Source organism: Chelmon rostratus, chromosome 19, assembly GCF_017976325.1.
Source record: "Chelmon rostratus isolate fCheRos1 chromosome 19, fCheRos1.pri, whole genome shotgun sequence".
NCBI lineage: Eukaryota > Metazoa > Chordata > Actinopteri > Chaetodontiformes > Chaetodontidae > Chelmon > Chelmon rostratus.
This window is the reverse complement of record NC_055676.1, coordinates 18,504,654-18,531,729: the sequence shown is the minus strand read 5'-3', so window position 1 is coordinate 18,531,729 and position 27,076 is coordinate 18,504,654. Positions and strand designations below refer to the sequence as shown.

Here is a 27,076-nt window from a genome sequence, read left to right as displayed (position 1 = left end):
GTCACAGCAAAATTGCGCTGAAAAAAAGTAGTGACAGCTAAGTGCGCAGGTGTTTTGTCATGTATATGTCATCTGCATAAATATAGTGTTCTGTGTTCTAGCAATCTAATGTGTTGGTTTTTTTTCATTTGCTAAATTATCTTCATTTGGAATAAACAACACTCACCTTGTAACACGCCATTTAGATGTTTTCTCCAAAGTAATGGCTTACTTCAAAGGGGGCTCTGTTGTCAAGTTTGTAAAGCGCTCTTTTTTCAATAATCACGCAGAAGATGAAAGCTGCCGCATGAATTCAAATTTAATTTGTTCAGTCATCTACTAAAACGGGTTGTCTGTCTCCCCTGCCACCAGTCCATCCTCTCTCTCTCCCCCTCTCTCTCTAAAAAGCTGTGTGGCAAATTGGGAGCTCCAGCATTGAATGACAATGAGTAAAAGGGGAAAAATACATATTGAGGGCACAGTGAACTTAAGCAATTAAATTAAAAAGTTATTAACTTTGGAATGAGGGACACTGCTCTCTTTCCCGTCAGTGCCTGCAGCCAGGGGCCTCAGAGTTCAAGGAAACACTCTGAAACAGAGAGGAGAGGGGGCGAAGTGGAGGAGACAGACATGCAGAGGGAAAAAACGCTGGAGAAAGAGAGATTTTAGAGGTGAGGGTGAAGGTTATAAGCACCTGAGTAGAGATGTTCTCTAAAACTGTGTTTGATATCGCTAAAAAAAGTTGCTGTGCGGCCTGATGCATGTTAATGTGCATGTGTATTGTCTTATTGTCCTAAGCAAAAGACTGGCTCATTGCCACTCTGGCCTATCCCTAAGTCAGCATCATTGTAGCACTTTCAGCCCAAATTCCAAGGGAGTGAGAATCAAAGTTAATTAAGCTTTTGCTGTGGTTTGCACAAATAATAAGTAATGGGCTGACTACTAATTAACCCTAAGAAACTGCTTCCTTTCAGCGCAGTAAGTGATATTTGAAACTATGTCTGCTTTTCCTTATACAATTAGCACTGTTTTGCCAAGCATAACTAATAACTCTTCCATATGATGATGGTCTCATACTCTGTGATGAATGGAAGAGAGTATTTGCTTTGCTTTGGTGGGTAAGAATTTTGAAATGCTAACAATGCATTTAAAAACATGTTAGCGTCAGTGTGTGCGTTAAAGCACGAGAGCTGGATGGTGGACCCAACAGCAATGCAGTGCCACTGTCCAGAATGGCCCCTCTTTAGTAAAAAAGAACAACTACATAACAACTAAAAGGCAACTTGTAAGAGATTCAGAGTTTTATGTCTCTAACTAGTACACAGTTGCACTTGTGATGTAATAAATATGAATTTATGAAAAATATTGAGATGATTCTCTCAGTGTGCAAGGCAAAACCCGGCAAATCATGCTGATATCTCAACAACTTTTTGATGGATTGGCATGAAATATAAATATCTCCACATCTACATAAAACACATTTGCGCATTCATATTCCCCGAAGGATGAATCGCAACAATTCCAGTTTGTTCAATACTTCGGCTTATGACTAAGTACTTGAAAAACGAAGGACATTCCCATCAGTTTTCATTTCAGTTAGCATGCTAATGGTAGCATTTAGCTCACAGCACTGCTGCATCTGAGTACAACCTCACAGAGCCAGTAGCATGGCTGTAGGCGCTAATTCTTGTTCCTATTACTAAAAAGAAGTGATTCTAGTATTGAGCCTGTCATGTCGTCATGCAACACTTTGTGGAGCCATTCCTTCATCACAGTGTTTAAATCTTTAGTCCACTGGCATTAATCTTTTAGGTGCAAACTTGTTAGAAAGAAATCTATTACATTTATGTAGCCTTTGTGTAATTCCTTCACTGATTGAACACCTCACTTCTTGTGCTTGGGGCATTTATTATCATTATGGGGCCATTAGAGGGTTCATTTCTCTATATTTCAAGTGATAATCTGCCACTAGACAAGCACAGACTGGATGAAAGGTAGAAATGGTGTTCTGACCACTTGTTTCTAAGTTAAACCATAATCTATTTTCTCTCCATTCTCTCAACCTCACTGCCCCTCATTTCACCATGTGTTACCTTGCAGCCAAGTTTCCGATCTCCAACGCCACAGCCCCTCTCATAAACAGTGGGTGAATATCATGGCATTTCCAGGTAGTGTAAAATTCTGTTGTCTGTTTTTCCTGGCAACTGCAGTGCATCAGGGTCAGCGTCGTCCCAACCCCATTAGCCAGCAGAGCCATGTCAAGTAGGGGCAAAGTCGATAAGCGAGGGCCGGAACAATAGTGTGCCAGCCAACTGCACTCAATTCTGCAACACTGTACGTTTACTACAAAATAGCAGCTGCATAGCAGCTCTTCAATAGGCTTCTAAAGATACAGAACTGTCTGGAAATCCTGAAGTGCACTCCAACTTGCAGGAGTGCAGAGATAGAGCTAGCACTGGGAGACAAAGGACAATGGAGAGACAAGGTATCAGGTGAAGTGAGGGTGCATTTTAGGTAAGAACACTTAAGGTGGGATGAGTTAGAATTGCAGAAAAGACACAATTTCACTGAAAGGGAGTCACCAGTCAGTCTAATAAAAGTTTTGCCTTCTCTCTTTTAAAAGACCTGTTAATTGGAGATTTTTATGGGCTGTGCAGCTAATTGCACCTGCTGAGTACACCGCGCTCCGCTCGGGAAGGTCTTATTTGAATTTATTGACTGAGCTAACCCTGGGGTGGCACTGAAGTCCAGTAGTCGTGCTGTCACCACCCATGCAAGGGTTAAAACCAATCAGGAACACATGTGTAGCTTATTCACACCAGATGTTCCAATAAGGGGCTGTGACCTCTTGACATGTCTCTTCGAACTGCAGGCACGGACCACGCAGGTGGTCTAGATCCCAAGACCCTCTCCTTTGAAACAAGGGGATGGCGGTCACACTGACAGAGCAAGAAAGCCCCTCAGAAGCAGCTCCTTTACAGATAACTTAGTTCTAAACTTTTACTGCAGTGCCCAGGCTATTCTAAGCTGACAGAGGTCACATTAGGTACCTGTGAGGAGAGCCTCAGAGGGCTCGGTGGTGTCATTTCATGCTACTAACCAATTAAGCCACTTTCTTCACATGCTGAACAGAGACTAATGCTTAACTGCATTGTTTTAAATGTTAACAACTATAAAGCTGAAGAATAGGAATGATTTTGCAATGCTAATTAGATTCAGATTCATTGTGGTGAGGTACTATAGCTCACAGGACTATACCAGCTGCTTTCATGCTTTTTAGTCTGTGACATAAAAATCCTGTAAACTTTTTTTTTTGTTTTTAGACTGACTTGAGAGCTGCTGTTCAGTTGTTTATGTTCCTTTCTCTGCAGTATGTAAATCAACTTGCAGACATTTATAACTTATAGATAATGAAAGTAGACTGCTTCAGATGTTAGCATTGCACAATAATGCAGTTGTCAGCTGGGACTGTTTTGAAAATGTCCTGTATTGTTGTGTTCTGTTATGCTGCGACGATGTCACGACGAGGATGTCAGAGTAGGCTGCGAAACCTTATTATGGATAGAAACAACTAAATTTACGTCAGCCATGTTTGTTTATTGCAATGGCGTATCCCTCAGTGCTCTGTTCATTTTCAGAATGATCCCTGCTTTCAGCTGCATGTTAACAGCTATGACCTTTACATAAACAAAACTATTTGTATTTGTTGATATGATCTATTGTCTTTTTTTTTTTTTACATCTTTACAAGCTGACCTCCACCATATAGTGACGTGAAGCCAATGGCTGCCTGCAGATAGAAAACTAAAACAAGACTATTGTTGAAAGGAAAGGAAAGGAAGCACGTTTTGGCCTTGTTAAGTTTGACCGGGGGATCATATTCGTGTTACTGCGAATAAGCAAGATCAAACTGCATGTTTATTCGCCCCAAACAGCCACAACCCCTGTGCATTAACTGTTTTCTATTTCTCTCCAGTCCCTCTTCTACCCTTACCCTTCTCCTCTGTGTACGTTCATGGGGTAAAGTACATTTCCCACCCAGTCAGCCATCAACATGGACAGAGAGACTGATTACAAGCACCCAACAGTGGAGATCGAAACGTAGGCGGCTCGCTGCTGCCGACAGGTTGAGAAACGAGTGCGAAGATGAATCCACTTTTTAATCCTAAAAGTTTAAAAAGATCAACTTTGGGCTTAACAGTGGTGCTTTTAGCTAAATATCAATGTCGGTATGCCAACCTTTTCACAATGCAACGCTAATGTGCTGATGTTAAGTAAGTATAATGTTCACCATGTCAAGGGAAAAGTCAAGGGTCACCAAAATCATGAGGATCAAGGTATCTGTCAGGGGATCATCCTCTGTGGAACATGAAATTTCCACCATCTAGAGCTACAACACTAGATAGATATGGAATGGTATATATAGTTTGTTTTACACAACAATAAAAGGATTCAAGGGTAAAATATACATGATTTGTACTAAACAAGCTGAAATAGGGTAAACTCACATCCAGTCCAGTGCTATTTGATGGGCTTTAGCACTACAAAGACAAACTGGAGCACTTGAGAAAAACATGAATGAATGAACTCATCCCACGTTTTCAGTCTGGGGCCCATCCGCTCCAATCGTCTTCTCTCCCATTGCCACACTTCAAAGACACCTCTGGGGAGAAGCTTCAAAACATACAGCATTACAGGCTTTTTCAGGACTGCCACAGAGTCCCAGCCAAGAAACAGACAGAAACTTTTTCTCCAGCTATTTGTTCTAAAGTTGGCCCTGTTCACTGTTAAGAGATTCCTCATGTCATTTGTACTCGCTTTACCTGGCCTCGCTTTTATCTTCCACCCCACTATTGCACTTCCCGTTTACTTTTCCTCTGTCTGTGTTATCCCTCTTCGCTTTTTTCTCCCACTCTTGCTTCATCCTGTCTTTACCTTTGCAGTGGGCTCAAACAGAGGAGCTTAAATCATATCAGGGATGGGAGCTTTACCACGTCCCATCCATTATACTGAAGTAGTGCTCCAGTGTTGTCTCTTTCCTCATGTTTTTTTTCATATTTTAGCTTTTGTCTCCATTAATCCCCTTCTTTCTTCACCACTCTTTCTGACCTTAACTCACTTTCCTACACCGTACTCATTATCTCCGCATTACATCTGCTTTCTCCCCTGCCGTTACACCATCATCCTTGTCCCCAAACCCAACTCTCCATTCAAACTTCTTTATTTCTTTTCTGTCTTGTGTACCCTTGCTCCTCTTGCCTCTCTTAACTAAAGTTCTTCTTCTTCTCACTCCCCGTCTGCTTCATTGTGCCTCAAAAGAATGACACCAGCCGACACACTGCCCCCCTCTGGTTCTCTTTCATTCCACTTTTATTGAAGTGGGTAGCCTCAAAAGGTGTTTTCTAACATCTCTCTCACCCTGTTGGTCCTTTCTTCTCCCCTGCCTTTTTCTCTTTTCCAGGAATGGGTGACAGCCACTGACCTGCTCATCTCTTTGGACAGGCTTAACACCTTTGGAGACGAGTTCTTCAAGGACACTAAAGTGTTGCGCTCATACTTCTATGCCATCTCGGATTTCTCTGTGGGTGGCAGGTAAGAGACACCTGAAAATGTGCCATGCAGGACACCCTGCTTAGCCTTATTTATTTTTTTTTTTTCTGAAGTGTTGAGAATTAGTCACTTTAGAGTTTAGCCTTGAGCTTTGTCCTGTGAAACTCTGAATAAAATCTCAAAGACACTTAAATAATTTCCAGCTTCCAGCCATCTCAAACATAATGCAACACAAACCCTGTTTCCTACAAAATGCATTTATATAATGCTAATTATAATACTAATACTTTGCCAAATATTTTTTTTGATGAAAGACAATTGCTGCCTGAGGAGGTAGGGGTGGGTGGTTCGGCATCCAGAGCACAGATTTTGGCACATGAGCCCGGAGTTCAAGTGCTACATCTCACATATTGGTGGAAATAGGCTTGTAAAATAATTGGTTAAGGTCAGGGGAAGATCATGGTTCTGGTTAAATATTGAAAATTCAGCATGTACCCTCTGATGCTTCAAGGTAGCTTTGACGTTTTCAGTATTTCAGCAGTGCCTCAATCTTTTTCAGATACATTCAGTATGAATTTGGAGACATGCTTAAAATAAAATTTCCTGCTTGTGAGGTTGAAAAATAATTTTCCTGGCAGTACAACCTTTCCTTCGTAATCGTAATTGAATATGCAAACATGTCATATATGAACATAATTTTTAGGAGGCAAGACCTAATAGTAACAGGGAAACAGTTTGTGTGCAAAGCAAGACAGGCAAGCTGAATCTTAATCTGGACAGCTGTTTGCAAAACGGATGAAGAAACACCTTGCTGGCTGTCAAGTTGCCATCAGATGAGAATAAACCGAGATAATCCTACATCCTCCCTCCACTTCTTTTGGTTTATTACTCAAAGTAATGAGAGAGGACATGGCGCCACAGACCAGGCTGCACCTTGGCACTGCAGATAGAAGTGGACGATTAAGTAGTTGGGATGAAGCCTTCAGAAGGAATATAAATTTGATCTGACACCTGTCATAAACACTTAGGATCACTGCAGCGGCATGACAAATTACCCACCAATGCCACAGCACTTGGGGGAAGAGACCCGCATGACAACATGTTAGCCTTGTACCAGTGCTCTCTGTACACATGCCTTTACACCTCAGTGCTACACCTCACCTCACGCCAGTCCTGCTCGCAGATGCCTTAAAAGATGCGTCGTGATTCATACAGAATATCACTGCAAGCATAACCAAATGTGGACTGCAAGTAAAACGAATGCGCTGGTAACAATTCACATACATGAAAAAGTTCTGTTTCGTCAAGTCAGGTTTATTAAGATAGCACGTTTCATATGTCAGGCTTAGACTCAATCCGTTTCAAAATAAAAGCATAAAAACAACATAGGAATAAATGCCAAAAATGCTTGCTGCATTTGCTGTTCATGTGGTAGAGAATAATAATTAGTAAGACCATAAAGGCTAAAGGCACCATCATCTAATTTATAATTTATTCTCTGTATAGTGAGGAGATCTTTACTTGATGAAATCAGGGATGTGTCCGGTTCAGTGAGCGTGTCATCGACGTAGGAAGGCCATTCATAGATTTAAATAAGAAGTATTTTAAAATCAGTTCTTTGTTTTACTGGGAGTCAGTGAATAAAAGTCTGGAGAGTTTATGCATCGACATACGCTGCCTGCACAGCTCAGGTGTTCTCCCTCATAACACATTCAGTTAGAATTATCACCGAGCAGCTCGGGTCTTCTCTAGCAGGAAGATGTGGTGTGCGGATTGGAGGCACTTTGGACTCACTGGGTTGTTGTTGTCTCAGCGACAACTGAAATAAGTGGGTCTGAGCCTCAGGCAAGCATGCGTCTGGATCCGGGACAGCTGGCTAAATTTGACAGAGCCTGCCACTCAGCGACAAGTCCCTGTCCCCTATCACAGCCACTCGACAAAACCCGACAACACTGCCAGGAAACATTACACACAGCAAGCCGTAGCTGCCACTGCGCTTCAGAGGAAATTATATGTTTTCCGAATGCAGGGAGAAAGGAAATTAGTAGATATTAACTTGTTGTGAAAATGGGCTTAATAATTCCCGTTTATCTCATGATTACTTGCTTATCTAGTTTTTAGAAGTTACACAACATACAATATTTTGAAGACGGTGTGCACACAAAAAGGTAGAAAGCAAATATAGGCTTGGATGTAGGTAAACACCAGACAGAGTGAGTGTATTAGCACTGAGTGCACAGTTGAATAGTGCACTTGCTGAAGGGGAATGAAAACCCAACATCATCTCAAGCCGTGTTTATACCCGTGACAGATAATAGGAAGTGACAGCTCCTTACGGTGGAAACACCTTCTCACTTTCCTCTCTCCTCTGCCTTCTCCTCCATTCACAGTGTGCATACGTATGTCTCCGCTTGAGTCAGCAAGGAGAAGCCGAAAGAGAGAGAGAGTGTGTAGAAAAACTTGTACGTGCATCTTTTACATAGCTATCTGTCTGTGTTCCCCTCAGATGTAAGTGTAACGGTCACGCCAGCGAGTGCTTTGAGGGGGATCGCGGGAGTTTGGTTTGTGCCTGCCAACATCACACAGTGGGAGATGACTGCCAGAGATGTCACCCTTTTTACCAAGATAGACCCTGGGCCAGGGCCACCTGGGACTCCGCCAATGAGTGTTTAAGTGAGTAGCCTGCGTCTGGGCCCCTGTCACAAACCCACGGGGTGCAGCCTACTGCAAAATCCACAGGGCGGTGTTGAATCCAAGTGACAAGCTCAGGTCATCGGTGAACCTTGCATCAATCTCCGATATATCTCGAGGTTTTGATTTCCTCTCGTGCAGTGTTGGCATTTGCCGCGTGAGCAAGCAGATGCTACACTCCATCACCTCGAGAAAAAAAGGGTACAGTCTGACAATCAGTATGGCAATCAAGTGTTCATAGAAATAGAACTTCATTGAGTCTCATTATGATGTAAATGGTGTGGTATTTTATTATGTTGAGCCCAGCTTCATACAGCTTTTGACTATTTGTCTGCCACTATATCTCCGTTATCGCATTTCCAGCAAGAACAAACACTAATGAAATTAATTTTGAGACTGCATTACAGCGAATCATGATTTAAAAATGGCTGCATTGCGAGTCTATAAGATGTGGCTCCTTGGAAGATATGTGCATATTTAAATCAGCTTCTGTTTTATATGGATATTTGCATTGTTCGTTTGCACGTATGTTTGCAGGCGCCCCCCAACCATCAGAGTTTCTGTATGTATGAATAGGCATGAGTATTTTGGCTCATCGCAGTGTGCACTTTTACTGAATGCTGTCGAGGATGAATTGTAATTGGCTGAGGGATAAGAACATAAAGGAGAGTGGCTCACAAATTGTATTTGTTTTTGCTGAATTCTATTAAGCAGCAAACTTGTTTTAATTACTCTTACTCTTGGTTCCAAGCAGATGGCTCCTTAAATAGAGTACTGCACCCAACTTAATCAATGCAGTATATTAATAAATAAACACGGCATATAAAAGAGACGCAGAATGTGGCAGCATAATAATGAATGCTCAGTGTAATTGCACATCTCTATCGGGCAGAAAACTCATTTTGCCTCAGTTAGCCCCACCAACCTTTAATATTTCTGTGTCAAGCTACCGTCGTATTCTTTCCATGTTTGGGCAAAACATTTTAACAAAGGACGCGGTTTTATCAGCCGGTGATTATGATCAGAAAATTTGCATCGAGGAAATTAAATATTGCAAATATACCAAGTGGTAAAATCTAAACTAAATGAAAACCTTGTCATAAATGTGTCAGAATTAAACAGTAGAAATCAAGCTGTTTTTTTGTTTCAATACAAAATAAGTTCATAATAAGTCTTGTTTTATTACAAGTCGATTTCAACATGAGGGGTCAAATCCCAAGGAGATTTAGCATTACTGATGTGTTTTAGACAGTTTGCTAAATCGGCTAACATGAAAGGCTAGTAGTAAACCACAAAACAAATGAAAAAACAAATATAAAATGATTTACTATACAACAAAAGAGGTAGGGAAAAATGTGTCTTCAGGTTTTTTTCCTGAGAGGTGAAACAATGTCAACATGGTCCCACCCCTCCACGTGGTAGGTATAGGAGACACATCTTCATTCTAACGAATACAAGCTGAGCTATCACAGATCTAAGGTGTGCAACATTTGTGGCTTGAGAGGGCTGACACCCTTACTTACACCAGATAACACGTTGGGGGAGCAGCTGCAGCAGCATCATTTGCAGCGTGCGACTGCTTTGGCTGCGTGTAATTTTAGACTACTCTGGAATAAGGTGAAAGGGATGAGGTGCATTTTCAGAATATATAAAGCAGGCCTAATCGGACAGAAGTAGCACGACCTTCGGCTTTGCAGGAACTGAGAGAAAAAACAAACACAAACTCATGTATGAGGTTGTTTTTAGAGCATGCATTCCCTTGCTGAACTTCAACAGCTTTGATATGCTAGTTAATACTCTAGCTACCTGTTTGGACATAGAATGATGTGCATGTTTGTGATGATTTAGTTGTGACCTGGAAAAATCCATAAAAAGCATAAAGAATTACCAGCAGGCAGGTCTCGTGTTTCACATGCCTTGTGTATTAGATCTGCAACCAAGCAGCTGAAGACCATTCTTTTTTTGTTTGTTTGCACCTGCATTCACTGGGGAAATATCAGTGTTACAAGACTGCCCCCCCCCCCCCAAGAAAAATGACGCCATCAGTCTTTTCAGCAAGTGCCCCAAAACGTTTACGTCCAAGTGGGAAAGCTCTCTAGTAACTATGATGAAGCGTAACCACAATCGTTCCATAACCTTAACGACTTGATTGTCAGTCCATATCATAAGGCTGATTGCTGTAATTGCTATATTTATGTATGTATTTATGTATATTTGGTCATTGAATGTCACTGACATAATGGTAGCACAGTCATATGAAGAACATGTCTTGTAAAATATCTTCACGCCATAAAAACATCAGTATCATACCATAATTGTCTATTAACACACACATGCTCACACACAAAGACACCCATCTTCTTCACCTTGGAATGGATATTCCCTGCATGTAATAGCAGTAATATAATAGCATGTCTATCGTGATTATCTAGGCTGGTGCTTAGCTGGGACCAATAACCTCCTGGAGTCTCTGCTGGTTGCCCGTCAACTGGTCTGGATTAAGAATTAATCCATAATACATAGCTCCCGCTCAACTGGCAATTTATTGTTTTAGCATTTCAGTTTTTGTGTTGATTAAAGAAACCAGAAACATGTTAGTAAATGAGCTTTCGGGGTGCTGGTAGGCACTTTTTGTTACTTCTGGACAGAACTAGTTAATTACTTCCCCTCATTTCCAGTCTTTGTGCCAAGGTAAATTACTGCGGGCGATAGCTTCATATTTAGCATCCATACCTGAGAGTCGATCAATATTCTCATCTAACCCCCAGCAAGGAAGCAAATGATGTTCCCAAAAGGTTGATGTTTCCTTTTAATAAATGGGTATGTAAAGCTAATTTGCATATTTTTACACCTTGAGTAGTTTGGATATATTTTTTCTCTCACATACCAATGCAATGCACAGAAAAGGTCAAATGATACATTATGGTATATGTCATATACCAGAGTCATATTAGTTATATTGGCAGGTCTTGATGTACTCAAGCACAGTACATCAGCAACAAGCTGACACAAAACAACAGCAGAACCTGACCTGCAATGATTCACTCATGCAAATAAGAGGAAGCACCTAATTCACAAACACTTTGCAACATCAACTCTAATTATTGTGGCAGGAAAAAAGACGTCTTGAAAGGTGGCGGAGTGAAAACACGTTGGCTATTTACAATGAATGCTATCACTGCTGATAGAAGCCGGCAATTTCCAACACATCTGGCAAAAATGTCAAGTGTCTTCTTCAGGCAATATTTTAGCAAATAATCTTTTAGCGGGGAGAATAAACTATAACAGACTCATGACCTTTTGGGGCTTAGAAAACCATAGAACCAGAGAATAAGACAATAATTAAGATAAAATGTGAACTTCACAAAATAAACACAAAGTGACATAGAGTTAATAAACTACTTGTTTTCTGCATTGGTGTCTTTTGCCTCTTTACCTCTTCAACTATAAATCCTCTTTATCATGCTCTTTTGGCACCCCGTGCAGTAAATCTGACTGCGAGCATTTGAAACGTACTACTCAAATTTGTTGTTATCTCTCCATTTCGAATAATTAACTTGCACCCTCACACATACAGGCATCCTGGAAAATCCAATTACACTGCACAGTTCTCAAAATGTGTGTTTATCTCAGTCAGTGCAGTGCGAGTGTTATGTGCACATGTATGCAAATTGTATGAATCAAGCATCACATTTCTCAAAAGCTCTGAATGTCAGGAAACGATAAAATAAAGCAGTGTTTGGTGAATGACTACATCATCAACAATGCCTGAAATAGCAGTGAACAAGTACACTAATTCAAACATGTTAAAGTAGCCCCACTGGTGACCCATGATGGAGTGTGTCAGTATAATGTTGTGGTCAATTAGGCAAATTTGCATAGTACTCCCACATACAATGACACAGTAGCAACCTGCTTCAAAGATACAGTATGGTTCCATATTCATGTGCTAAATACCACCTGGCAGCAACAGTTCCTTACTATTTTCTAACATTAATATATTTGCCATAGCATGAGGGTCTTTGATTACTAGACTGTCTCTAGATAAGCTTATGAGTGGCTGTTGGATAACAAAACAGGAAGTGCTTGTGTTTTTCAGATAAAGTGTCCCTAATATTTTACTCGCAATTGCTCTTGTTGTTATTTAAGATATTTATTAGGAGGACCGCTGCCAATTTAGAGCTTCTTTCAAGGAGCAAAAGGCAGAAAAGCAGTGACAATCATGTGTGATTATTGGAGCGATCTTTGCTATGGCTATTGTGTGAACAGCCGCAGTAGGTGGTAAATGGAATCTTTTGGGGGACTTGTTATGCGAGCGTTTCAGTGTTTTGTGAGCATGTTCCCTGTTTTTATTTGTAATTTCACCATCAGTCCAGATTGTTTATCAAAGCTTGATATTGGACTGCTGATTTTTTTTTTTTTTTTGCTCCCTGTGCTGTTTGCTTTTTGCTTTTAAAATAGGTGCAGCAAAATGTGCGAAGGGTTGTGTGTTGTGTGTATGTATCGGGGGTGCAATGAGATGTCATCCTCATTAAGATTCTCCCCCTCTGAGAATGAAATCATTTAAAGCCCGAGCAGGTTCCTGTGGGTCTTCATAATTTCCTTTGTTTGTTTGATGTAGTCCCCGGCGTCGCCTGAGGCTGTTCCAGTAGGTAGACTCTCTAAATCCTTTCTTGGCACTGATTTAAGGTCGAAGGCTGCGGTTGGGTGACTGTGATCATTGTCATTGACGATCATTGTGATCATCTTGAATATCAATGATACGGTTCATAATACTGTGGACACATCAGATACTTATCATCTAACCCTCTTGATAGTACTTCTGCTCAGAAATATTATGGACAGATAAGTTAATCTAAGCCTAAAATTGAATTTCCTCATATATTTTTCTTGCACTTACTTTGTGAACTCATACTCTACATAGGAATTTAGGACCATGGTTGGCCATTGTCAGCTCGGACATGACATGGAAAATCCTAATTTGGAGTTTCATTCCTTTTACATATTTGCTGAAAATGTACAAAATAAGTGTGGCAACATTCACATACAAGTAGTAAGAAGTACAAAGAATCTAGAATACTAGCTGAATTGCAGAGGAAGCGCTTTTAATGATTCTGAACAGAAATGTTATGCTGGATAAGAAAAAGGAAAGAAAATTTAAAGAATAAACCTCACAATGAGAGTTGAAGGAGTTATCGAATTCAGGGGAAAATGTTTTAAAATAGCATGCAACCTGCTTTTATTCTTTTTATTAGTTTCAAAGATTTTAAGTACAATTTGAATTTATTAAGAAAAAACTAATTTTGCTAGATGTAAAATGACATCACAACAGAGTTCATGGTTTTTGTGTTGCAGGATCATCAGTGAATATCAGTGAAACTGATCACCTCAGCACTGATCATAGAGCCTGACAAACTTTTGGAATAGTCAGTTGTGATGCAAGACTATTTACCACTTTATTGCTATAACCAGATCAGTACGCACAATTAGCTAATTATGCACTTTGAACTAACAAGGGCCTTTCATTCTTTTTCAATGAAAAAGAGAGGTTTTTTTTTCTTTAACATTTTCCTCCTGTTGCTTTTACAGTTGGTGCAGTTTCAGGCTCCTTACTCCTTTACTCCTCATGTTGATCTTCCTGGAATGTGCTGCCTATGACATATGAAATTTCCTGTTTCCTTCCCAAAGTGTAAATTGCCACCTGTCGACATCTTTCCACTTAATTTCCTGCTGAGTCCTTTCCGCATCAGCGGCCACATGCTCGCATCCACACGATATGCAATACAGCTGCACCCCACAGTAGTGGACTGTAGTCAAGTGTCATGTAAAACTCAACTACCTGTAGGCCACAGGAAGTCAGGACAGTAAGTGCACTGTCGGGGATAAGGGCTCTATCTATTGAGTAGGGTCAATCGCCCAATTCGATACTATGCCGATACTTGGCAATTGCCGATTGTATTGCGATTCTTCAAGTATTGCGGTTCAATATTAGTTTATTGAGATTATTGTTGTTCGCTTTTTTAACACTGGACCACAGGAGAAAGTTGAATCCATGCACTTCTAGAGACTGTATATTGTGAGTCATATTTCAAAAAACAATACACATCACGTCAGTCAGTCAGTCTTTGTGGGTTTTACTTCAGCAGCATCGTTGCTATATTGCACTTCAAAATGGTAAATAAAATCCCTTTTCTGCTAAATTTAGCTCCATCAATAATAATGAAATAAGATGTTCGGCCAAAATTAACGGAGCCCCTGTAAAGGAAGTGAATCTTTTATTGTGCATAATCAATGATACAAATGCTAAATGGACAGCAATTACCTGAGCAGACAAAGCATTCTGTAATTTATCTCTCATTCACCAGGCCACCAAGGGAACCGCCAGTCCTATGATCAATGAACAACCCACTGTACACCCTGTGCCACAGCTAGCCTTCTGTCTTTTAATGTGAACATATAACAGGCATTTTGGTGAATGACGTAGCTAAATGTGTGTTGGAGTTTCTATAATACACAGTGGCAACTGCAGGGAGTTGTGTTTGGTAGAGGAAAGTGACAAATTGGGCAAAAGCATAAAAAAAAGGTTTATACTCTATAAAAAGTCCTAGTTAAAGTAACGCTCAGTGTGACTAACACATTGTTCCTAGATACAGTAAGAGCAGCAGCTAATGATCAGACTCAACAAACCACTCTCTTACTTTTCACTCTGTCAACTCACAGCAGTGAAACATCTGAAAAATCTTCCGGTACATGTGGCCTTAAATGAATTGACAGAACGATTACTGTATCGTGACCTACACCATAACTGTGATATGGAAATACATGTACCGTGACAGAAGATTTTGGCCATATTGCCCACCCCCAGGTGTGTCAATCGTGCACTGTGTGGCCAGATCTCCTGCTCACCATAGAAAATGAATAGGATCCATTGACTTGACATAGGTCAATGGATCTACTGTGTCTGCCCCTTTACTGTTGTGCACAGTCTACAGTATGGAGGACCATAACTGCTAAAATAATTAAATGCACAAGTGTAGGCATTAATTTGTGTGACAGAGCTGAGATTTTTCATAAGAGTCTCAAGTCTGTATGATGAGTAGTAAGGTAGATCCAGCAGCCAGTTAGCTTAGCTTAAGCAAAGGGCAACAACTAGCCTGGCTTTGCCCAATGCAATAGCACCTCTAAAACAAAGTAATTAACACATTACTATGTATATTTCTTTGTTTAACTCCTACACAAATTGAAATATAAAACAACAAATTGTGGTTGGTTATGTGCCGGTGTGGAGTCATGCTAGCCTTCCCCCTGCTTTCAGTACTAATGCTAAGCTAGCTGTCCTGTGGCTCTAGCTTCATATTTCCAAAAATGTCAAACTATTCCTTTAGGGGAAGTCAACAACAAAATGAATTTAATATAAATCTCACGTATGATTCTTTGCTGTATTAAAGCTAATATATATATATCCCAATTTGTGTGCAGCACAGGCTCTCATTATGCACAATTTTGGCAGCACAGAGGCAGTTATAGAAGATATAGGAAGAATCACAACATTTTGAGGGTTAAACACTTATTCTGGTGTGGTAAACAGTGCCGATGCACAATGAACAGTGCTGCTTTTATCAGAATTTCTCATCACAGCCTAAGCACAACGGTAACAGGCAGAGTAGTGTGTGGGTTAGGTAGAGGTCTGATTTGTTTCTAACAGTACACTAAAGGTCGTACAGATATGTATGAAGCATGATCCCTCATGGACTGGGTTCTTATCACTGCTGGTGTTCTCCTCTCTTGGCTCGTCCGACATCTCATTTGTCCAGCAAATTAGATGTAAAAATGAGAGATTACTGTGCCTGCAGGGATTGCGGTCCCTCTCTGCAATGCATTCTGCAACAATGCAAAGAAATTATTCATATAAAGGGCAAAAGACAATAGGGTGGTGAATTGCATCACCTCTCATGCAGGTGAGGTGAGGGGCCAAACCTCTTTTAACCTCTCAAAACCATGCCTTTCTACTGAAAGACAGCTGAGTCACCGTGCACTAAATGTCATAATGCAATCAGGAAAAGCTTGTGTGTCGCAGACATTTTTTTTTTTCATTCTAACTAGTTTCATTGAAAACTAAATTTCCATGATTCCAATCTTAGCAAAATAAAACATTTATTGTCTGGTCTCAATATTCCATATGGCTTCCATTTTGTTGTTAATTCATCCTTTCACTATTTTACATATTCTTTTCATGTATGACATGTTATTTGGTGCAAAGTAAAATCTTTAATCCAACATCTTATAACACTCAGATTGATGCTGATGGGAGCTAACCACCATTTTGATCATCAAATAGATGATGCCAATAATAAGTTTGAAACCAACCTTGATATTACTACTGCTTCTATACCTTATTGCAAAGACAGTTTATTCTGGGCTGTGAGGGGCTGAGTGCTGTTAAAAGCACTAGAGATCCAGGAGAACATCCATGCATATATGGGAGTGATATAATATTATAGAGTCCGAGGAAGCCCTCAGCAGGAGTCTGAAGTGCTGCAGGACCAGCGTTGGGTTAGTGCCCTGAAGACACTTCGCATTCACTTACATTAACATTGTACAGCATCTGTAGAGACGAGTGCTTCAGATTTCTAGTTCATGATGGAGGCCTTTCTTTGCCTTCGGTTTCCTGACTCACTGACTACTGTCGAACAAACCTCATTTATTGCACAATACAATATAAAATATATTTTTGAGCGTTTGTACCAGACTGCTGTCACAGCTTGTCACCAATAGCACCAACCACACCTACAAGAAATGACATAACTAATGCCAAAAATGTTATGAGAGAAATGTAATTGCTTCCTGCATTATGTCCTTTGGCAACAGTAGTTCGAGTGGAGGAAGTGGCACCTTTTTGTACCACACAGGAGTAGGTCTGTGGGGATTGAGGGCATACAAGGCACAGGACTTTGATGTGCTTCAAAAGTGACTTCAGTGACTTTTTCTATATGTAACCCACACTACAATATTTCCTTTAGCCAAGTGCTGTGGGTGCCTAAACACAATCATGAAAACTTTTAATCATGCTTTAGCTGCTGCAAGCAGATATTGTACTGCAAGAACTGATATCATTGGAATAAAAAATGGAATACACTGTCAGTGAACATTGTGCTGCTGCATTCAGCATTAACATTTCGCATCTTGGCAGTTATGTTCGTTTAAAATGATTCCTTATGTTAAATTGGGGGGAAAAAAAGCATGATTCCGGTGGCATTGTGTTTCTCTCCAAATGTATTTGCTGTTGCAAATTAGCAGGATATAAACATAATTTCTTGGAGACAGGGTTGTTAACACAACTACTGGAAATAAAACTGCAGTTCCATACAGATCCCACTTAAGCCATACCAGACCTTGTGTAAAGCTCTGTGCTTACGTCACATTTCAGTTTTTCTTTACTTGTTTACTTGAGCATATAATGCATCTACAAAAGCATGTCCCTGTGTAATTCAGACCGAACCCTGCAGTGTTATATTCTAAAGCAGGGGTCGGCAACCTTTTTGATATTAAGGGACGTTTTTTAGTTTTCCTGTTGATTAACGTGCCATATCAACATTAATTTTATATATGGCTCCAGATCAAAATTTAATCTCCAGTGGATCTGTAAAATATTCATCCACATCGGCAACATGCATAGCAACATTTTAAAAAAGAACTTTTTTCTCCCATAATTATATATGAGAGCATTATACAAGAAGGCTGCCATCCTTATGAAAACATCCACATCTGAGCTTCAGCAATAAAGTTAACAAATAGCTTTGTCCCCCACCACCGCCACCATCAACCCCCCCCCCCCCCCCCCCCCCCCCCCCACACACTTCCCACTTCATCATACCGCTTTCAATGACATTCAGTCATTTACAGAGTGTTGCAGTGTCAAAAAGGGAGAATTAAGTGTACAAACAGAAATATGAGCACAGTCCAAGAATTCTGCATTCCTAATGAAATCCACATCAACATCTGAAATGAAAACAAACAAAGAGGACAGAGAGCTGCAGTATGCAAAGCCATGTTTGCTGTTCTCTAACTTTTTCTGCCATTTCTTTGATGCGTTGTTCAACATTTCCGGCTGAGATGGAAATAACTTTCATTTTCTTTCATTCTTCATTTTATTGTCTCTTTTTTGGTAAGTTAATGAACAAAACCTCTGAGCTACAGAGGAAAGCCCCCTTAGTATATTCTCCATCAGTGGATGGCTTTCCATGTTTCACACTGCAGTGAGTGACTTTGAGGGTGTTTGCTTGCTTCTCGTACCTGGACACAACATGTTTGATGGGTTCAACCTCGTCTGCCTCATACTTGTTGTTTGGTCTCAAAATGGCGCTTGGAAATAACATTTTCAATACATAAAATGCACATAGCACGATCCCTCTGCAACGCAAAACCCCGTTCTGTTGTCCATTAGGGCTGGAATGCCTGAACATTTACTTCAGCCTTCTTAGCTCGCAGGCCTGAAGTCGCCTGCCGAGCCCGCTCTGGCAGCATTACGTTTTCCCAGTCTGCAAATAAGGACACGAGTACTATCCAATCAAAAGCAGACGACAGCGGGTGTTGGCGGAATTCAAACTGCACACTGATCTAAAGTGTTTCTTTATAATCCTGTAGATCTTTCGTCCAGAAATGTATGAGGCAAAGAGTTTGATGAAGTGGCTCCATCAGACACAGGAAGAAGTCCTTTGTGCCCTATTGTGTTCATAATGAGTGTAGAGCTGCCCCCTTACTTGTATGGAGCCTCCTCATGCTCACACACACAGGCTCATGGTCCCCGGGACAGAATTTGAAAAAAGAGGAGGTTGTGGGCGGGCAGACCTAAATGTGGTCAAGATGGTCAAACTGTGCAAAGCTGTGTAGAGGTCTTTGTGTTAAACCTGCTGAAAAACAGCTTGAAGTGATTTGCTCTGCCATCCTGTATGTGTGCACTGCTTGTAGCGATCTTCATCCCACAAACACCACCTTCAAGCTGTAATGCTACACTCACTGTTCACTGCTTATTATTACGGATTTAAATTATTTGATGACTTTTCATTCAACATAGGAAGGTGGAGGTTGAGGTCGACAAGGCCGGTATGGCATCAGCATTTTAAAGGTATTTAATGTTCATTACTACAGTCTATTTTTCAGTGCAGATAACCATCCGAAATACCCTACCCCACAAAAAAAAGAGTAAAAACAAAAGCTGAGTGAAAAACAGGTAGCGGAAAAGGAGCAGCAAGTAATTAAATCATTAACAAATATACTTTTGAACTTGCTGGGAGGGATGGGAAGCCAGATGTTCACTTTGCCCTGAAGCTCATCACAGGATGGAGAACCATAATTAAACAAACAAATTTTCCTCACTTCAGTTCACACATGAAGTTGCTCTTGATATGACTTATTGATAGACCTGATGATGAACGGATAGTAAACCTAGTATGATAATAATAAAACGGTGTGCTAGCATTAATAAAAAGGATGTTTGAGGATAGTCTGGGAGTATCAAACATCCTCCCAGCATGCAAACATAAATTATGGATTGCATCGCATTTTATTAAATGTTGTCAGAGTCGATATGAATTCGTACCGCTACAGGAAATGCAACAGAGGCTCAGGCTGTCGTTGACATCACTGCCACCCGGCTATCTGCTAGCCTGGCCAGCAGTGGCAGCACCACTGGCTTGTATGATGAAGATAGAGTAGATGGGAGCTGACAAGTAGAGCCGGCTAGACGTATTTGTGCTCTACTTGTCCACCGGTGCCAGTCGGCACTGAGTCACGTTGCGGCGTCTTTCTATGTGGAGTGTCAGTTTTTGTCAGATTCTGTTGCCCCATGAGCAGAGGGATTGCAGATGTAATAACAAGGGAGTCAGCATGTAACAAACGATACATGTTGTGATTAAAAGGCCACTCCCGGCAGTGCAACAGCGACTGGTTCCTACAGTGTCTTTTCATTCCTCCCATGAAGGCGCACCAATCAATTTTTTTATCTTAATAATGGGTCAAATTCCCATGTACGATGAGAAAAGAGTAGCTCCACAGAGACTCCACAGTTCCCCTCAGCTCAAGGGAGCAGATCTCAATACAACTTAAAAGGGGACCACAGACAGGGTTAACAGGGTTAAAAAAAAAAGGCCAGGCGTGCTACAGTGTTCAAACAAATACACTCTCGGGATATTACTGGACGCTTTTCAGGTATGATCAATGTAACACACTACATGCGTTAATATACCTGGGAGGCTAGATGTAACATCTAAACACAGTGTTGTGAGAGAGATCGGTCTAGAAATCCGCAAATAAATTAATGTAAGGGAAACACGGACTTAAAAAATCAGTGATGACTTGAGACGTGACTTGAAACAGTAAAAACGTGATCAACTGGGAAAAATTGAATGCTCAGCCCAATTTATGGAAAACTCTTTATCCATCAGGGAGAGAGACGAAGCCCATCGTTACCTCCATGCATAGCCGCTGAAGCAGTCCACTGTAAAATGCCTTGTGCACGATGTGGCCCACCACTCTTCTCAAAGTGAATGAATTTAGCCAGTAACCACGGTGTTTTGAGGAAACTGAATGAGGTTTGTGGTGGCAGACACCTGAAGATGCACTAACGTAACATGCTGTTGCTAGCTGGCTAATGAATCTCAGCTCTGTGCCACCATAAGCAGGGCTTGACAGATGACCGGGAATGTGATCTAAGGGTTAAAAAGGCGGTTTTCATTCCATTTCGACTTCAGTGCGGGTTAACCAGGAAAAGTTGACCAGCTTGACAACATTATTTGTCACAAATATGAGAGGAGCCTTGGATTGAACGTGGGCTTTGCTGAGATTGTGTGAACCCTCATTCATTCATAATAATTCCATGAAGGTAACATGAGTTAAAGCCAAATGAAACATGGAGCTCCATTAAAATCTCTTTCAAGTTTATCACCTCCAATCTCAGATTTGTACCATGTTAGGTTTCAAAGCAACTGGTGATCATTTTTTATCTTTGAAATAACACTGCTGAGACTCCTTATTAACAGGAAGGAATAATCATATGGTTATTGCCAGCACCACGGAGAGCTTGATTCATAATAAAATGGGCAATTTCACCTAAATCCCCCCTCAGGGTAACTGGTAAACTAAGGAGGGATTTGATGTGAGGGGTATGAGAGCTGTGATGGTGCGTTATCAGTTGAGTAATTTGCTCTTGTATAAACATGAATTACTGTTATCTAAGTGCCCCCTGACAGCCGATTGGCTCCTCATTAGGCCTGTGTGAAATGAGATTAGCAACGAGCCTCTAAATTATGATCCAATCCCAGAACACATAATCTCTCACACATGTATCCCCTCTGTCTCTTTGCTCCATCTATTTCTGTCGTCTCTCTTTTTACCTTCTTGCCTCCTCTGCCTATTGCTACCCCTGTGGCTGCTGTTTCCTCGTTCTTCACGTCTCGCCTCACTTGACCCCTTGCTCTTTCTCTTTTTCTTTTTTTTGCATTCTTCCCCCTCGCTCGCAGAGTGTAATTGCAGTGGGAGGTCGGATGACTGCGTGTTTGACATGGAGCAGTACCGGAGCACTGGCAGTGGGGGGCGCTGTGTGAGCTGCAGAGACAACACTGACGGGCCCCATTGTGAGCGCTGCAGAGAGAACCACCACAGGAAATCTGCTGAGGAGCCCTGCCTACCCTGCAACTGCAATATTAATGGTGAACTGCAGATACAGAACCCTTAATTGTTTTGATAATAAGTTAAAAATCCTAATTATAATCCATGCCAATATCTTTACTCACGACTTTTGTTCTCTCTAGCAAGAGAAAATTTAATTATGGTTGAATTGGATTGCTGCATTGGCACAATACGGCACCATGAGTAAGATTCAGCTGCAGACAGAAAGGACTCAAAGGATTAATTGTTGCAAATTTTTATGGCCAAATGTTTTTAAATCATTAATAACACAACATTAATATTTACTCTTGCCCATCGACCACTCAGCTGCCAGACCTTGCCTGAGAGTGGAATCTTTTCTGATTCATAATTCATACTGTCTTGTTCATCTCATGTCTTGCACATCTCATCAGATTTATCCTCGCCCCAGCCTCCCAAATGACCTTTAAAAGAAATCTATGACGTTACTCAGCTGCTGTAAATTGATCCGGCTGACTCACTGAACGTTATCAATGAAGAGACTCTGTGATCGTTAAACACAGTCTAATTTTAGGCGGAGGGACATTAAATGTTTGGGCTCTTAATTACGCCATCATCAGGGCAAAGCGGGAGAACCAGAGGGAGAAATGAACAAATACATCAGCTATCTTTTCCTCTGTGTTTCCTGAATAGTGTAAGGTGATTGCACAGGGCTGTTTGAGTCCATTACATTGATAAAAGGTTATAGCAGACTCCAAAAGGCTTCTTTTTCTCTCATGTCCACAATGTCCCAGCCGGTCTTTTTTCTCCATTAACTAAAGCTACAGTATGTCAGCTACATTGTGGCTGTGAGGTTATATCCTGCTCTTCCAGGCTCATCTCTGGGGTTTTTGAACAGGAATTCAATAACAGGTATTCAGTTATCCCTGTTATGACAAATCAGTAACTATCGGTACGATATATTGATCCATTTCATGTAATTTACCAATAGCCTTCATGGATTCTGCAGGTATTTTGCTGTCATTTTCTTGGAAATACTCCTACCTGTTTCCTCTTTGTCCTTCTTCTCTGTCTACCTTGTACATTCTTTCTTGTTTTTTTTTCCTCTTGCACAATCCATCTGCTGTCCTTCCCAGGTTCAGTGAGTTTGCAGTGCGATGCAGAGGGAAGATGTGCGTGTCGAGCTGGCGTGACAGGAGGGAAGTGTGACACTTGTCGGGCCGGATTTCACTCGCTCGGCCCCGGTGGCTGCAGGTGAGCAACATGCATAGTCAAAAACACAGATGCAGAGACATGCTGAGAGACAAGACCCACAAAAGCACAGCAAATGTTACAAGGAAAAGCCTTTAAAAGAGGGAAGGGGTTAAAAGAATTAAACAGGTACAAAACAGACACAGACTTAATAAATCTTCCCTGTTTTGCATTTATACCATCTAACCTCCCCAAGCCTGAATTTATCAAACTACAAAGCAGCCGTAAACAAGAGGATTCTCATTTCTCTATGTGACACCACTGTGAATTAGTGACCTTCTTATCAGCGAGTACCACATTGTGCCAAATACAGTATCAAACTGCTAACAACCGTTCTAACAGGCAAACCAACCTAAAACGCTCATGAGCTGGGGAAGTCAAGATTTCAACAAATTTTTCAGTCAAACTCAAGGGTAGTTCAGGGTCATTTCATCTCTAAAAGTCCTGCATGTCGCTGTCTTCTGCCTCTTTTGGTCCATTTAGTCCACATATATTTGCCGAGTTGTCTAATCAACATTATCAAGTCAATAAAACAAATGTCAATTTCACCCATTTTATCTGACAAGACAGTAGGATGATGTTGATGTCTATCACAAACTTTGGCGAAACAAAATTCTTCTTATTAGTCTTAGATTACATAAAACAATGCATTAACATTTAATCTCTATTGCGGTCTACAAGTGCATGTGTTTAACCACAAGATGACAGGAAGTGGTTGGTAAAGTGAAGTACATCGTTCATTACAACCAAACCTTGCTGCTCTGGTCAATATTTATATATTAATGCTGGTTCAATAACTATTTGTAATGTGAAAGAGGTTGCTTGTAGTAAAAAACCTACACAGAATTATCACCCACCTCTGCTGTTCTTCTTTTTAAGCTCATTGTTTCAGTTTTGTAGCTCTTCTGTTGTGATTCATTCAACCACTCTCATATGATTCCAAGTGAACTGCTTTCAGTAAAAAAAAGCTCTGATCAAGCCACCGAATGTCAGAGTTTGCAACTACCTGGTGAACATTCTTGAACATTTAGTGAGCCACATATTTCTCTAAGAGTCGGTGGAGATAAAAATGGACTGAATATTGGCCATTCGGCAAGATGCCTGAAACGTGACTCCACATGAATGCTAATGCTGCATGTCAGGTGGATATCTAAAGAAGCAACTGGTGGCTTACAAGCTTGTTGTGTTTACAGCTTACCAAATATAGGGGCATGTAAATTAGGTTAAGTATGTGTTATTTATATTGATTATGATCTGTGTGTGTATGGTTGAAGTTGTATGGTGTATGTTAAAGTATATGAAGTGGTTCTACTTGGATGTCAGAGAGAATGAATAACTTGTGCCTGTTGTCAGAAGAGGTGCTGTAGTCACCTGCATCATGTGTGGTACAGACTCCTGCTGATGGGAGGGACTATTTAAGCAGTTGCTTTTAGGTTGTTGCAGGTTGTTGTTGGCTCGGTTGTCAGAGCGTGGCTGTGTTAAATAAGGGACCTATGTTAAATCTGGACATAGTTTCTCAAGTCTGCCTCCTCTGGTCAGGCTTCCCCATATTCCCATTGCCTCTAAGTGGCAAAAAAATCAGCTTTTGAGATTTAAGACACACAAAATCATAAGTAATTTGAGAACAACTCAATACTTTTTGTCTTGCCATTAATTCCTCACCGCTGCACATGGTCAGTGTTTTGGATGGACAGCCAGCAATCCAGACCAGGAGAAAAAGACCTGGGGTTTAAAAATCCCTCAGAATTAAGCCAGAGAGCATGTGGTCTCCTCCGTCTGTTACCATGGTGACAGGATCCAGCCTCGCTGCCTTCAGAAAACTTCAGAGAGCAGCTTTAGCTGCAGCCAACCCCAAGGAGAAACTTCCCTGCTTTCCTCCAAAGACAGTTGAAGGCATAATGCTTTGTAGTATCTAGTCAGACAAGGTCAGTGTAGTTTTGCATTACATTATATTAATCTCAATCCCTTTCTCCTGTCCCTACCTATTCATCAGGAGGATATTTATGGTTCGTTCATAGTTCAACTTTGTAATACTCACAAATTTCGGTGCTTCACTTCATTTATGACGTTGAATTATTAAGCATGCAGTCAATAAATGCTTCCATTTCTTTATTTAAAGAGATACTGTTTGGTGTTTTGTTGCAAAGACAAACTAATGGCTTATTAATTGAGGTGGCGCCCTGAAAAAGAACAAAATTTAATTTAAATCTCTTGAAATATTGTTTTTCCGTATTTGTACTGTGCTGTGTTTTTGATTGATTTAGTATGCTACAAGAATGAGCCCAGTGGGTTATAATTTATTTCAAGAGAGTCGGAGTTGCTTTCATTCCTGAGATATGAGCCTGATTTACCTCCGAGGCTTTGCTCGCTGTGTCCTTTGTTGCAGCTTCAAGATGCACTGACCTGCTGCATACATTTTGATGATGAAAAGCACAGTCCAACTTTCTCTGACCTGAGAGCTGGCAAACTAAGTGTGCATGCATATGAGCCAGTGTATGTGATGGTACATATGTGTATGTCCGTGCGTGTGAGTATGTTGCAGTATTTATATTCATAAGACGTCTATCCTAGCTCTTCCTGACCCCCTCTACGTGCCAAGGGAATGCTAAGTTGTGATGGTGTTGAATCGCATATCAATGACTGTTTGGTGTTAATATTATTTCTACCACCTAACTGTGGATACTGTGATAACAGACAGCGGACTAACTGTTTAACAGAAAATAAAATCTGTTTTAGCTTTTGACAAACATTTTTTGTTTTAATATTTATTCTTGTGACTTTAAAGCTGCTACAATCAATATTTCTGTTTAAACATTGGATCAAATGACTGTTTTGTAATATAAAGGGGTCGCTCATGGTGACGGATCCACAGATAATTAGCCAGTGGTCATAGCTCTACTGTTAAGATTTAGTCTCACAGCAACATCAGCAACATGCATCTGTTTTCAGCAAAAAGCTCCAAGAAAATCATTGTATGCAAGTTAGCAGTTAGCTGGTGACCATAGTGGAACATTGAGCAGCAAAACAAGACATCAGCTTAAGATAAAGAGCAAGATATCTTTCTCAGAAGCTGGTTGAGACCTTACTAGAGTTAAAATGGGAGTAAATACTGCATTTGCATCAGCCAGGAAGCAGCTCCAGATGAATGCTAATGTTGCTCCATACCTGGTGGATGTGAAGGGAAATACAATCCCAAATCCAAAAAAGCTAGAATGCTATGTGAAAATAGTGTTCCCATTCCTGAGCCCCCCATGTAGTAACATCCTTTATCCAATCATGTGTTCACAAAGTGGTGAACCTCGCTCCATTCTTGCTTGTGAAGGACTGAGTCTTTCATGCCCAACCATGATACTATCACCTGTTACCAATCAACCTGTTCACCTGTGGACTGTTCCAAACAGGTGTTTTTGGATCGTTCCACAACTTTCACACTCTTTTGTTGCTCCTGTCCCAACTTGTTTGAAACATGTCGCCGCATTAAAATCATACATATTCATATATGTCGAAAAGGATAAGCAAGGTGTTGCACTCTGTTTTATCCTTGTTTTACACAGTGTCCCAGTTCTTTCAGCATAAGAGTTAATAACACTTAACACATCCACTGCCTCAAATGGCCAAAAAACATCAGTTACTGCAGGTTTAAAGTAAGGCTCAAGATGAACGATGCTTTATTGAAAACCATTATTATTTCATTATATCCACTGAATATCACAAGTTTTGGCAGTAACAAATTTATAATTAAAAGTGTATAATAACATTTGAGCTGATCCTCAGTTTTTCCAAGGATTATTCTCACAGCCAGAATTCTATTAATACAAACATGCATGCATACTCATGCCAACATACGTGCACACACATGCTCGTGCACACGCTCACATGCCGTCTCATTCATGCTGCAAAATCAGGCTGTTGAGTTGAGGTGTGAATTACGCAGACCACTGGAGCAGAAACAAGTAGAGACG

General features: G+C 40.7%; 1 protein-coding gene across 2 annotated transcripts in view; it reads left to right on the top strand.

The window, feature by feature from the left end:
• lamc3 (laminin, gamma 3) overlaps nt 1–27,076 on the top strand; it is a 100,432-nt gene that overhangs the window by 19,325 nt on the left and 54,031 nt on the right. For both annotated transcript variants that reach the window (XM_041960364.1, XM_041960363.1), the window contains exons 3-6: nt 5,440–5,570; nt 8,035–8,201; nt 21,737–21,925; nt 23,000–23,117. In XM_041960364.1, coding sequence (XP_041816298.1) covers nt 5,440–5,570; nt 8,035–8,201; nt 21,737–21,925; nt 23,000–23,117 — 605 coding nt within the window. The remainder of the gene's footprint in view (nt 1–5,439; nt 5,571–8,034; nt 8,202–21,736; nt 21,926–22,999; nt 23,118–27,076) is intronic.